General features: G+C 39.4%; 1 protein-coding gene across 11 annotated transcripts in view; it reads right to left on the bottom strand.

Moving 5' to 3' along the window:
- Positions 1 to 15,349, bottom strand: part of PTPRM (protein tyrosine phosphatase receptor type M) — an 801,682-nt gene that overhangs the window by 247,831 nt on the left and 538,502 nt on the right. For 10 of the 11 annotated variants that reach the window (XM_047696710.1, XM_047696714.1, XM_047696711.1 and 7 more), the window contains one exon: positions 14,443 to 14,479. In XM_047696710.1, coding sequence (XP_047552666.1) covers positions 14,443 to 14,479 — 37 coding nt within the window. Of the gene's footprint in view, positions 1 to 7,766; positions 7,842 to 14,442; positions 14,480 to 15,349 lie in introns of all 11 variants that reach the window. The other variant, XM_047696721.1, reaches the window with a different exon arrangement.

The following is a 15,349-nucleotide window of genomic DNA, read 5'->3' as shown; positions in this document are numbered from 1 at the left end:
ATCAGTGGTCATTTCCAGATGGATTCGAGAACTAAAATTCAGGGGACTGGCTGAATAATCACAGAGATGTGAACACCTTCTCAGCCAAAACAATAACCTTGGAGAAATAAAGGAACATGGGAACATATTGATTATTTGAAAATGCAAACTTCTTTAAGCCAAAAGACACTGTGGAGTCAAAACAAGAGTGACTGACAGGAATAAGTATGAACGAACAGAGAAGAAGAAATGCAAATGGTCAATGACTATTGGCTTCGGGAAAGGTCAGGAGAATCCCATCTTCACGCACCATACTGGAAGCATGAGGTGGTAAGTATCAGAGCATGTGGAGCTGTGGGAAGGGGTGCTTAGCAGGTACTTGGGAATGAACTGCTACGATGTGGAAGGAAAGGAATATGGCCAGTTGTACATAAAAAATGAACTTGGCCTTTGACACCAATTTGGGAATCACTGAGAAATAAATGTTATAATGGAAAGAACACATACAAGGTTCTTTATTCCAGTTTCTTATGTTATTTATCCAGTTTTTTATTTTATTTATCCAGTTATTTATTTTACTTTATTTTTTCCAGTTATTTTATTTTATTTTATTCCAGTTATTTTATTTTATTTATCCAGTTATTTATCCAGTTTGTGGTGGTGATTATTGTTGTTAGCAGGAAAAAAAAATTGGTGAAAATCTGAATGTCCCTGAACAAGGGGCTGAGTGAAAAGATCATCACATGGCCCTACAGAAGAACAATCTTCAACTTGGTAAACGAATGTCTTAAGATTGATATGTATTGGTTTGAAGGAGAATTCATCGGCTATTAAATGTAAAATGCAAGTGGCAGAGCTAAGTATATAAGTGATAGTGAAAACGTCTGGATATATTTTTATATCTATATATTTTTGAAGATTTTTTTTTGTCAGAAAGAGAGAGAGAGCACAAGCAGGGAAAGTGGAAGAAGGAGAAGTAGGCTCCCTGCTGAGCAGGAAGCCCGATGTGGGACTCGATCCCAGGAACCCAGATCATGACCTGAGCCGAAGGCAGTTGCTTAAACGACTGAGCTACCCAGGCACTCATATATATATATATATTTTTTTTTAAGATTTTATTTATTTATTTGGCAGGCAGAGAGGCAGGCAAAGAGAGAGAGGCGGAACCAGGCTCCCCATGGAGCAGAGAGTCCTATGTGGGGCTCTATCTCAGGACCCTAGGATCATGACCTGAGCTGAAGGCAGAGGCTTTAACTCACTGAGCCACCCAGGCGCTCCTTCATTTATATATTTTTACGTAGAGAGAAAGACCTCTATTATAGGGGCTGGGGATGAGGTGAGTACAGACATAGGATACAATTGTTCAGTATATCTGAGTTTTTATAAGCTTTGTTCACTGGCATATCCCAAGAGCTTAGCACAGTGTCTACCGTATGTAGCAGACATTCAGGAAACATGTGCTTGATGAATCAATGAAGGAATGAAAGGGTTTGTGTTGTTCCCATAATTGACGAGTGTATTAAGGCAGAAAAACACTAATAGGTCACATTAATTGAGGGTTTGCTAAGTACTTCACTTGCTCCATTTAATCCTCACAACTTTACTGTGAGTAAAACTGAAATTCCCATTTCACTGATGAGCAAACTGAGCCACAGAGATTTGAAGTAACTTGCCCAAGGTCACTCTGCTGGTAGGCGACATAGCTGGGATTTGAACCTGACTGATTTAGTACTCAAGCCCATGTTTCCACCCGCCATGCTACCCATAACTGTTCTAACAGCTGGTGCCCAGCCCAGAGGCCTGTGTGAGAGGAATCCCATGGAAACCCACAAAGCACTGTTTGAGAATGACTGGATTAGACAATGTATAGGGTTTCCACTGCAGATGGTCTCTGGCAACTGACTAATGAGCATCTATGGAACAAAGGATTTGAGGTCCTTACCTTTCCCCATGTACCTCCCCCTGCAGTCACCACCAAACTTAGATCCTAATTTGGGCTTCCTGCCTAGCGTCAGCCCTTGCCTACGGCTCAAAATCCATGAGCTGAGAGACAAATAGGATCTAGCACTCTCCTTCATTCTTTGTAAAGATGGCAGGAGAAACACGTGTTCTGGAAAGATGGTGTTAGGGCTTCAGGGTATACTTAAATTTGATCTTTGCTACAGATCCCACTTATCAGTTAGGTTCTGAGAAATCTCCTTGGGCTATTGCTGGTGAACCTCAATTATGGTTTTTGTTCCTAAGGAAAAGGTGGCTTCTGGGACCCAACAGCTAGGATCTGCAGGGCTGTGAGGAAGGCCGAATGTGCCATGGCTGGCAAAGGGCAGCTCGCCTAGGACAGAGGGCACAGCAATGGAAGGGGAGGCCTGAGCTGGCTGTCTTGGGCTTGGGGCTGAGGGAAGAGCTGGGTGGGAGCAGAGGGCAGTGTCCTATAAATGTGTATGCAGGGGACATTCACTGATCAGCGGAAGACATCAAGGTGAGGGGAAAAGCACCAACCTCAAGTAGAATTAATCTGCCTGTCCTGCCATTTGTCAAGCAACACTTGAAGTGTGATAGGAGCCAGGCAAGCAGGTGATGGGATTTCTCAGGCTGGGAACCAGGATGATAGGCGGTGAAGGCAAGGGGGCAAGGAGCCCAGAGCATCCAGGTGTCAATAAAAACCCACCCGAGGGCGCCTGAGTGGCTCAGTGGGTTAAGCCTCTGCCTTCAGCTCAGGTCATGATCCCAGAGTCCTGGGATCAAGCCCAGCATCGGGCTCCCTGCTCAGCAGGGAGCCTGTTTCTCCCTCTGCCTGCTGCTCTGCCTGCTTCTGCTCTCTCTTGCTCTGTCAAATAAATAAATAAAAATATTAAAAAAAAAAAAAACCCATCTGAAAGGGCTGTGTGGGGCATCCAGGCCGGGTGGGAAGTAAGTGAGGCCTGAGGGGCCCAGGAAGGGACAGAGGAGAGCGTGGAGGGCACGGAGGGCTCAGAGGGAGAAGTTCAAACAGATGCTGAGGTTAGAAGAGCCCAGGGCTCAAGTCACAAGGCCTGGAATCTGATTTCTCTCCCTGACTTGACTGCATTTCAGTCCTTTGGGGCCCGTGGAGGTGTTTAATCCCTTTGCATTTCCTTTTCTCAACTGAGAAGACTGACGGTGTTCTCTCAGTGAAATAAGGCCTGTGCAAGTCTCCAGCACAGAGCCCAGAACACAGAAGGTTCTCGTACATTCAGAGGCTTGACTTCTTCAGTGGGATAGAGTTCAGGGACTTCCATGTTTTAGACTTTACATTAAAAAGAAAAAAACTCCATTGAGGTGCCAGGGTGGCTTAGTCAGTTATAGGTCCGACTTGTGATTTCGGGTCAGGTCATGATCTCAGGGTCATAGGATGGTGCTCTGTTGTCAGGCTTGCCTCCGAGAGGAGTCTGCTTGAGATTCTCCCCTTCTCCTTCTGCCCCTACCCCCATGTGTACATGCTCCTAAATAAATAAATAAATTAAATAAAACTCTATTTGTTTTAAGAGCTACATTAAGGAGAAAAAGAAATTCTTTGGAATTGATCTCATGATCACTTTGCCTACACATTGGCAAGATTCTCTCTGTGACCAAACTCCAGACGGCTCCTCTGAACTCTATCCACCCTAGTCCTCAACCTTGGCCTGTAAAGACTTGAACACTGATGGTTTCTAACCACTCGAGGCTGTATCCTTAGATGATCTGATCCCCCTTAAAATGCCTGCCTGCGGAAACTCGAGGCTGCCCGAAGAACTGAGGGTTTGTTCCAGTGACACCTGAAGACGGGGCCCGTTTCCCAGCTCCTAGGGGAGGGCAGCAACCCAACTTGGATAAATGCCAGTAAGCAAACCAGGTGGGGATCTCGTGTACCAAGAAACCCTTCCTGATGGCTGTAATTTTTCACTGCCCTGACTCCACTGAGCCCTTGTTTGCATCCTCCCTACCCCCTCGTTCTCCTTTTAAAACACCAGTCCCATCTGCACAAATCAAAATGGAGCCCACCTCTATCCCCTACAGTCGCTAGTTACTGAATAAAATCTGTTTTTACAGCTTTAATGTCCAGCTGTGTTTACCTTTGACAATACAGACATATGCTACATGTATATTTTTCAAAACTTGAAACTGTGTGGGAATAATTGTTGGCTAGTTCTCTCTCTCTCTTTTTTTTCCTCCAGCACTAATTATATCTAGCAAGTAATTCTACATGCTCTGCTATATCTGATCTGTACTTGAGTCCCAGAAGTCACTTTGTTTATAAATATTCTAAGATACAGATCTTATCATATTAGATGTATGGGTGAACCAAAACAGATGATAAAAAATTTGTTTAAGGAAAACATTCTCTACAGCATTTCAGAGTTGGCTGGGTTATTAAATCATAAACAGAAATATCCTAATATAAAATAAACAGCCTACAGATATTTATAAAATTAACTAAAAGATCTTGAAGAGAAATTTCTAGCATGTACAGCTTTTAATTTTCTTCCTAAAGCAGTACTATATTGCAGACAATTAATCACATAATAAAGGGAACAAAGTGGAAACCAGAAGTATTTCCAGTTTCTAGAACTTTCTCTGTGTGCACTCTTTAGAGTGGTTTTGAGGTAGATAGTACCTTTATTCCAGTTACATATTCTGTTTCCTTTTACAAACTCCTAAATCCAGTGGCTGAGCAAAGTGTTTTTTAAAGCTGTGGGTTACAACCCAAGAGTGAGAAATGAAATCAGCTTAGTAGGTAGTGACTAGAATTTTTTAAAAAACAGAATAAGATGGAACAGAATAGAACACATCAGAGTGCATCTTACTCAGTGAGTAGCCTTAGCAGTATGGTTTCTAAGGTCTATGCTTCAGTTAAACTAATGTGTCGGTATATGTCTGTATGTGCATAATGATGTATTCTCACTCTTGATTGAGGACAACAAATTAAAGACACACTCCCCAGCACAGTGACAGGCCTGCTCATCCAATGCACTAGCGGTCTGCGGTCTGATCTGCCTTTGTTCAATGAATCAGATCAGTTAAATATAGGAGAATTCTGCTATGTCTGGCATAGTCCTGGTGCCAACATCAGGTCACCAGGGCACTTGTGTTCTTTGTTAGGCGAGCGAGTGAGGGCCCACACATGCCAGGGAAAACTCAAGCCACACATGTCATGTTCTGGGATGAAGGAACTATGTTGCAGAGAACTATCTCCCTAAAGCTTCCTAGATAAGTACAGCCTTGAGCAGCCCTTGTAGGAGTATGATGTCAGCACAGATACAACAGAATGAACAAAAACACCGCGGAGGGCGTATCTATCCCTCATGTGTCTCCTGTTGGCTTCTGGAAGGGACGATATTGATTGAATAAACAAAATCACAACTGTTAAATAGGTCACAGATGTGCAGTGTTCACAACTGTCCCAGAGACCATTTCCTAAGCTGCTCCGCATGACGAGAAAGGTTTGGAAATCCATGTCCTTTTCGCCCATTAGTTACAAAACTGTTGTCTTTTACTAACTGCTAAATGACGAGCATGACGGTAAGTTTTCACTCCTAAGAGCATGTATATACATGGGTTTTGATGTGACTAATGCAAAATGCCTGATGCCAGAGCCTGGGTAACCATCCAGAAGCTCTTTATAAAAGTCAGTAGATCTATACCTGGCACACAGAAGGTGCTCAATAAATGTCAGATCGGTGATTGAACACATTAAGCCTCAAGCTTGCAGTATGACTCATGAATAAATCTATTAAAAAAGACAGTGTTACCGCTATCAAAGTTGATGGCTGATGCAAATGGAAAAGGCAAAAGAAATATTACTTGATTTTGATTTTATCTGGGTTAGATTAACCATCATTAAGACCAGTGGTAAATACTGAAAAAAAGATCAGGAGTAGGGTTTTTTTTTACTGGTTTTTGAGGCTTATTCTAACACTCCATCATTTTAATCTCTAATAAACCAAAATAAATGATGGAGATCTCCTGCAGCCTTTAAATGAATGGCAGCCATACAGTACAGCAATATATGTGTCCTTCACAGACTAGTTCCCAAGTAACAAGATACGCTGGATTGGAAAGCATTGGGAAGGAGGCTGATTTATGAGGTATCTTCTTAATTATGCAAGTTTTAGAGAGAAATCTATGTTCAGAAGTCTCACTTTATGTCTAGTAAACAGCATGCTTAATATGGAAGTAGTAGATACAGGCAAAGCTTGAGAACGGCACAGCATTTATTAAAGGATAGTGGGGCCAACCCATTTTTAATGGTTAGCTGACAACATTGGTGCCAGCTGGGGGTCAGACTTGCTCAAGGATCTCAGGTTACCTCCACGATGGACACCTAACCTGACCACGGGCCATGTGCAATCCTTACATAGGAAGGTTTTAGAGTGGAAAGCTTATGTTAAGAGAGACACTGCCCCTTAAGCACTTCTATTGTTTGGGAAGAGCACTTCAGAAATTCAGGGTAAGAAAGAGTCTGTAATAAGTAGGACTTGAATCGGTGAAAGAAATGTGCTTGAAAAGAAACTTGGAAGCAACAGAAGCAGAATGGTTAATAATAACTTTATAGCTTTCAGGCCCTGAAACAGAGGACTGGAAATGTGTAGAGAATTCCAGGGGAGGAAGAAGTAGAATTAGCCTACATTTCTTCACCTTACGAAACTCAGTCTGTACATTTCCTGAGTCTCAGTAGCTATTATTTTCCAAAATAATAAGCTCACAGAACAACTTAAACATTTATGAATTCTTACCATGAGTTAAGCTATACTTTTTTTCCCCCTTAAACGTTAGAGAATATTCCCTTGTTGCATACACTTAAAACAATTGCTGGAGTGGAATTCTATGGAAAGTGGCAGAATGTTCTACAACCTGTCACAAACTACAACATCGATGATGTCCCTGAGACCAGAATTTGAACCCTGTCCATGTAATTCTGTCAGACATCTTGACCGTGGCTTGCTTTTACTGCGGGACAAAAATTTGTCTTCTGGGGTTCTCTCGCCACTCACCTTCGATCTGGAGTAATTGACTGGGCTCTTTCCTTAGGAGTTTCTGCAGATGTCCATACTCCTTTAGAGACAGTACGGATGGACAATCTAATTTCTCTTAGCTAAGTTCTCTTTCTGTGTGCTTTTCCTTCTACAGAGAATCACGCAGTTCAACTCCGTGACTCGAAGCCATTCAATTTTTTAGAAACTTCTCTAAATTATTCAATGCATTTGACTTGCAGATGTGTCACTGCTTTATATAAACACTTTGGTTCTAGAAGGAATGCAATCAGCTCTGCTGCAGTTGTAAGTACATGAAAAGCTGTTTGAATGGTGTCACCCCAAACAGCTTTGGGTGGCTCCAATTCAAGACTGCGTGTTACTAAATGTGTGTGCAAACTAGACCCTACAAGGTGGAAAGTAAACCTCCCTCACCCTCACCCTGCAAAGCCTTTTTAGGTTAATTTGCATAACGGGGCATCCGTCTCTCTGTATTTTGACTGAAATCCTGTTGGATGGCATTGCTACTGCAAGTCCAGCAAATTTCATTCTGTTTAACATTAGGCTCGAAAGGAACACACCAACAGACAAACACACAATGGAAACATGCAGTGGCGTTGTGCTTAATGCGTGGGTATAAATGCGCACACAGAAGAGGCCAAGCACATCACTTAATTTAATGCGGGCACAGGTCTGTACCAAGAGTCTGAAACATCGTAAACAAGCCTTAAGCAAAGGAGGAAATGTAGAGGGGAAACAAAGCTGAGAAAAATGAGCAGGAAATGGGCAAGATGACTCATCTATACTTGAACGTCTGACCTGTCAGTTGGTCGTCGCCTGCAGCAGGGGCGATGCGAATGTAAGGTGTTGTAAGCTGAGTCACGATTATCGCAGCTATGGCAAAGGAAGATTCCCAGGTCAGCATGCATGAGGGAAGAAAAAGCCAGACTGAAGCTAGGCTAGCAAGGAGAATCTCGATCAGTATATCACATCGTCTCAACTTTGTTCCAACAACAACAAAAAGAGAAGAAAAGAAAAAAGAAAAAAAAAAAGAACATAGCAAAGTGTTGAATTTTCGGAATTCTTTTCCCTTAAACAGGCTTTCATCAGGCAGTTTGAGTTCTAACTATGACACAATTGCAAGCTTTGGCTGAGATTTGGGGTAGATCAACCGAAGGGGAAAAAAAAATAAAAAATAAAAGCAAAACATAAGTCCTAAATAAGGCTCTAGACTGAATAGTGTTTCCAACTGCTATTGAGCATAGTGTCTGAATGATTCGTTGCTAATTCTGACAATCCCGACTTTAGGCTTTTAAAATTTATCAGGTTACTTAAAATTCTGCTGCTGAAGTCACAATATTTTCTCTTCTTGCTAAAAATCACCTTTGTGGAGCACATTATCTTCTTTCCCTAAAAATATTTTTTAGGTAGAAAAATTTCTCTGGTAACTAAATTTCACGAAGAACATTTCCATTTAGGAACCTTATTTTGTCACATGAAGGGACTGAATAAAAAAATGCATCTGAAAGCATTGGTTCAAGAAAGGAAAATGAGTAATCGCCTTTGCTGTCGTTGTCGGGGACCACATGTGACCCAAGACATGATTAAGAGTCTTGAAGTGGACCAGTCGGGGTGCTTGGGTTTGCCTGCACAGCTCAGCAGTTGTGTTTAAATGGTTAACATTTATGACACACAGATATTGGGGGGAAAATAGAAAATTAAAACGTCAGTTCTAACATGATACAGCCGGAAAATGATGCAAAGAAAAAATATTGGAAAATTAAGGACAGGCTTACATGAAAGATTACTAATTTACATGGAACAGCCTGGGTGCTATTAGAAATGTGGCAGCGAGTAAGGAAAATAGATCATCTACCATCTGCACACAATTAAACCCAAAACTGCTGCTGCATAATATTTTGAAACATCCCTCTGCACCATTCGCACGGTGCTGCCCCTTATAACTAGACAACTGTAGCGACTGGGTTCAAAAGTGGGATAATTGTCTTTCACACATTGTTAATGAAAACTTTCTCGTCTCGCTAAGTGAGATGAATAAACTTCCCGTTGGGTCAGAAGATGGAGGACTCCTGAGGTACTACAGAGATAATTTTATTGATAGGACATAGTATGCAATTTTGTATACTGATATAATCAATTGCAAACAGTAAAATGGGATTCCTAATACCCGTTACACAAAGTTGTACCAAGTTTATACATGTAACATTTGCTTGGTCATTGACTGTTGTTGTTCAACCAACATTCCTGTGAGGTTTTCTAATTCAGGAAAATGTGACCTACTCTGCTTTCAAGAACAATTGTAGTGTCTTACCAAAAACAGAGCATCTACCCAATACTGGAAAAGGTGAACAATATGAGTAAAAAGTTAACTTGAAAATGGCTACATGGGGCAGCCATGTATTCACAACTAAAGGAAAGGCAAATTGCAACTGGAGGCTCAAAACCCCCCATAGAAAAGGCATCATTATAGATGTCAGGAAGGATTTCTATATGATCTCCATGTTCTGCCTTCTAAAGTATTCATTTGGGACTATTACTTTTAGTTACAAGAAAAAAAAAAAAAAAACTAGATTCTGTTACAAATTACCTTAAAAGACGAGTCAGCTGGCCCACAGCCTCCTTTTGCAAATAAAGTCTTATTGGAACACAGTCAGCCTTAATTGCTTACATATCACCCACAGCTGCTCTTACATAGCAACGGGAGAACTGAGTAGTTGTGACAGAGACCATATGGCTCACGAGGTTAACATATTTAACCATCTGCCCTTTGCCTAAAAATTTGCTGCCCTCTGTCTTAAAATATCAATAAAAATCCATGATAAAACAGAATACTGCTAAATTTGTTAAGGTAAAGTCAGAAATCCCAATCCTCTGCTTTGAAGATAGTCTCTAATAGTTGCTGATAAATTTAGGATCTCATTTAGGTCCAAAGGTATGAACGGAAGAGCAAAAGTGGACCAGACTTACAAAGTATCATTTCAGGCCTGTGTGGTGGGATCTTCTGGAATGTGAGGAACCAGTATTTACCAAACTCTTTGGCATGACTTTCATGCTCCTTGGAAAATGAGTTTGGATCAAATAATTTGGGAAACATAGGGTTGGACAAAGTTAAAAAGGTTTTCTTTTCCTTAGTAACTTCTCAGGGGCCTGGATGTACTCATGACATACATTGGGAAGACAACTTCAGATCAATCAAAGAAAATATTTCCTCTACAAAATGCTGAAAGACAAATGTAGATCATATCTACATTTCTATTTCTAAATCCATAGCTAAATGATAGCAGATTAGCACAGATGAGTGGTCTTACTACATAATTTGTTTTCTTCTGAATTGAATATGAATAATTAAAAGGATTCTTAATTAGCTTTGCATGTCAACAGACATTCTTTTCAGCTCTTTTATTGGTGTGTTTTCATTCTGTAGCAGTGTGGCCTAGGAACGATGGTATTTCGTTGAACAAAACAGTGAACAGGAAAACAGTCTAGAGAAACTTCTTCTCAAAGAGCCTAGTGATTAAAAAAAGAAACATTCAAATTTCTGAATCTATGTAGAAATTGTATCAGGACAATGGAAATCCTTCAAAGTTTTCTGAAGGTCTTCCAGCAAAGCATATGCACATTGCAGTACAAACATAAGTTAAATAAAATACTGAGTTTAAATACAGTAAAGCATTTTTTGCACAAAAAATTCACCTTGAAATATGACACTAGAGTAATGGTTTGTTTTCTTTTTCTTTGAGACTTATAGTCTGACTCCTATAATGCTTTTGGAAAGAATTTAGCATGTGTTCTCATGAGTTTTTTTTTTTTTTTTCAAGTCCTAGTTACACTGTTGTTAGCCAAGTCATAGCAAAAAAAGGAAAATAAGTACACACATATGACTCTAGTCCCATACACTAAAAACAAAGAGACAAACAAAAAACCCCAAAACTTTTATGAAGCCCAAATCCTTAAAAACCTAAAGGTGGTATATTTACATATTAGGAACTCTCACAGATTATACTACGCCTAACATTTAGCAGGTGCTCACATACATTTTAAAATAAACATATACCAAGAAAGCCCCCAAATGGCTATACTGTCAAAGAGAAAGACAGCTGGTATCATGTTAGGGAAAATATTACTTTATGGAAGATTGATGCAAAGTATACAGTTTAAATTGATTATTTTATCAATTAGAATGGATATACCTCATTTAATATGAGAAGTCTAATTTACCTACAAGACAGATTTTTATTTTTAAGTGTATCCTGTCCGTTTAGAATCGATAATCAACAAAGTCTTCCAGAACTAACATAAAGAGTTTTAACCCTACCATAAGGCAGTCATAACATATGCAAAAGTCAAAGAAAATACATACACTAACTGCTAAGGTACAGTTGGACCAAAGTGGTCTTGAAAAGAATCCCACTATAAAAATGTGAATGTGATTAAAAATCAAAATAAAACTAAGAGAATCTAAGTCTAGCTAAAAGCTTGTCAACTAACTCCACCATACAGATTGAGGGTAACATCCAAACATCAGGTATATTCTATTATTGTATGGTGTCTTTATCTTTTAACTTGAGACAGAATGTTCTATGATGAGTTTGCCTATAGCCAACAATAAAAATAGAGTCACATACACCTATGAGGAATCTGGATGTTAAATCAAAGGGTACAGGAAAATATTGGCAATCCCCCATACATATGGATATAGGTAAGAACACACCTTAGGGTTTTTCCTGTGTCTAATTTTTATGAGGCTTTATATTTGAGATGATTAGTGTCAAAATATGCCTGTGGAATGTGATTAAAATAATCACAACATTAAATGTATAAATAGTATGAAATATATCTTCAAGAGACATACCCATACCTAAAATTACAAACTAGCTTCCTGTGAAAACAAATCCACCTCCATACTTTCTCTATAAAGATACTTGTCAACAGTTCTCTCATGAGAACATCGACATCTTTGTAAATTCAAAATGCTGCTTAGGAAAGTGGTTTAGTGCCTGGAAATTCAATTAATCCACCACACTGTTGGCCATATGTGGCAAAACACAGAAATTTTCAACTCTTTTAAATTTCCAGCATCTTTACTGCAAGGGACAAGTAGAGTTATCAGAACTGTCTATTTCTCTGTTTTGACTAAGTAGTCAAGACGGAATGGTTTCCTGCACTGCTGAAGGAATCTTTAACATGAATAAAGAAAAATGATCTGACTGTGGTGGGGGAGGGGGTGGGGGGGTGGAGTGTAGACATTAGACTGTGCTGTAAAGGAAGTTCACTGAATCTCTGCTGTAGAATATAATAAAATAAAATAGTACAGGAAAGTGCAGTTCCCTAACAAGGAGATATTCTCCCGAGGTGTCCTCCTGCCTTACACTTTCGTGAATAGACATGACATTGTTACATAATGACTATTAACATCCGTTCCCCTCTTTCCCTAAAAGAGTTGATGTAGAGAGAGTTTGTTGCTAGATCAATGTTTGCAAATGACTCAGAAAATATGAGTGGGGAATATTTAGTCAATCAGGTCAACTGATTGTCTAATCATCCTTGGGTGAATTGAAAAACAAAAGAGAATATTGATTAAATCTAGCCAATGGAAGAAAATGATCCAATTCACCATAAGTCAATCTATTGTGAAAATGGCCAACATCAGATTTCTGTATCTACAAGGGTGTTACTTATATAATTGTTTAGCTTTTAGCTGAACACGATGGTAGATACTTCACTGTTTTCAAAGGAAACTGGTGAGGGTCTTGATTTTAATAAAGGGGAGAGAAGACACTACTACAATGCAGTACTATAATCAGATTTATTAGAGGTTCTGCTGGATGAAGAGCCATGAAACATAGTGAAACACTGCGAGTCGGAGTCCAAAAGTTTGGAACTAAGCCTTGACCCACAGATCAATTGAGAGACCTTGGTCAGTCAAGTCGTCTCTAAAAATATGCATTTCTTCATTTAAAATATAAAAATAGCAATACCTGCCTCTTTTCTCACAGTAATGTTGAAGAAATAGATAACACATGTATGACAGTGCTTTCAAATCTTTCAGCTATGATGTTAAATGTAAGGCATTATAAATTAGGCACTGGAACTGGATTTACTCTTTCAGACCCCAAGGGGAAGAATTCAATCCAGCAGTTAGAGCATGGGCAGTGGTCTTGAGGTCTCAGGACATCGATACCTCAGTTGAGGGCTTCATAAAACTGTAATAACTAATAGCTAAGCACATATTACAGTTTATAAAACACAACTGATATCTGTAATTTCATTCATTATTAATTTATTCCTAAAAATAAAGGCACTTAGCCAGGTACAGTATGATATAAAAAACTGAGGGTTTCAAAATCAATATGCATAGATTGTTGGAAACAGAACTATGAGCCCATGAGGACCAATAAAATACAAGTAAGTGAGTACCTGACACAGTGCTTGGCCCATTATAATGAAACTAAGAAATATTTGTCAAGCTAACTGATTAAAAGGTCATATATCTTCAAGAAATAAGAATTCAATGAGAAACTTGAAAATGCAGATGGATGTTATGACATAGCAAACTACACTCCCTGAGAGGGAAACAACAAAAAACAAGATAGTTTCATCCAACAGAAGTCAAGTGACTGCCTACAGCCCAATAACATCTAATACTACAGACTCAACAGTGCCTTTAAGCAGTCATTTCTGAATTTCTAAATCACACAGAATTCATCGTGCTCAGGGTCATTGGGATGGTCTGAAAGGGCGTTTTCAACCACAAGTGTTAATTTATAATGCCTCATTTTAATGCAGGACTTTATATTTTTCAAAGCATTTTCTTAAGTGCTTCCCAAATGCTGGCTAAAACCACACTGCAAGGTTGAGAAGATGACATCACAGCTCGTGCCCACACACAACTTTACTCTTTTTTTCAGGAGGCTGTCTGTAGTAAGCCCATGGTGGTTCACCCCAGCCACTTCTACATTTGGTCCTTGATCACATTTTCTCAGAATTTTAACTGGGCCTGGGAAACAGAAGTTCCACTAACATCACCTAGTTCCTGGGTTCAAGAGACCTGTTGTCAGTGAAAAACCTTCAGTGAAAAAAGCCCATGCCCTCCACTTGGGAGAGCTGTTATCACTAGGTCTTTGCTTAAAAATAGCGGACAATATTCTACTACTTTGCAAGTGAAGATTCATCAGTCACAGTACTCCTCTGGTTTAAAAAACCTGTACTTAGATCACATAAACATTACTTTTATTTTAAAAGAATTTTGAGAAAGCTAACCACTGAAAACTGCTTGGAACACAATCATATGATTCCTTAATTTAGAAAGAATCTACATGAAATAGTGAGTCCGTGTTAACTGCTTATACTCTAACACCCCTACCCACACATACATATACTTCTTTAAGTGGGGTTAACATCCCAGAAGTTTTGAAATACCATCTAAATTTTTAAAGGACATAAACTGGGAGAGCATCCCACAGTTTCAACCTACCTTTTGTGGCCACTCGGACACAGTCTATTTTGGTTTCCTGTGTCAAATAAAGAGGGAGGAAAAAAATCACTATTGGTGTTTTATTTAAAACAAATAGGACTATCTGTCATTCTATTCAAATGCCGATAAAGAAGATATCTTTTTCCCCAAGTGTGGTGTTAATCACACAATGATTACTTCTGGAACCCCACTCAGATTATTTTGCAGTTCCATAGCTGAAGGCCGTGGGCATTTCTGGGGTGGATGTTGAATGGGGAGCTACCCCCAAGATGTCCCACCTAGCGATCCCAGCTTCTCCAGATCCTTGCTTACTCTCTGGGCAGATGCTACTGGAGGCGAACTCAAGGTCCTAGGTTTCTCCCCTTTTCACTGGCAAAAGTCAAGTCTATGCTGATACTTAGACCCATGCTGGAAAACTCACACTTCTTTCTAAGGAGACTTTAATATCTTACCATAGTTCTGGTTGGCCTGAACAGGAAAGGGAAAAAATTCAGAAATGACTCCAGAGTTTTTATTTTGTTTTCATCTTATCTTTCTAAAGCTGGTTTCTCTTAGCAAGAAAAAAGGATACCTAATTTAGTCACAGCTACAGGAAGCATAAACTCTTGTGAAACCAAAGAAATGGGACAGAATATGCTGAAAAGACAGATGTTGTGTATCTCACAAAATTTTAAATGAGCTGAATGTATGTGTTGTAACTATACTGTTTTCCTGTAAAATAGTAAGCTAAGCAGAATTGCTAGCCAACTTTTGGTAACAAGTAAAAACTGAAAATAAAAACCATCATGTTGACAACATAGTCTTCCTACCAAAAAAACAAATACAAATACATTCATTTTTTTCCATAAATTTCTCTAGGTGAAAATAAGTTTAGAAAGAGAAAGAAAACCCACATTTGCTCTAAGTA

The sequence above is a fragment of the Lutra lutra genome, chromosome 12 (genome assembly GCF_902655055.1).
Source record: "Lutra lutra chromosome 12, mLutLut1.2, whole genome shotgun sequence".
Classification (NCBI taxonomy): Eukaryota; Metazoa; Chordata; class Mammalia; order Carnivora; family Mustelidae; genus Lutra; species Lutra lutra.
This window is presented reverse-complemented; position numbering and strand designations above follow the sequence as displayed.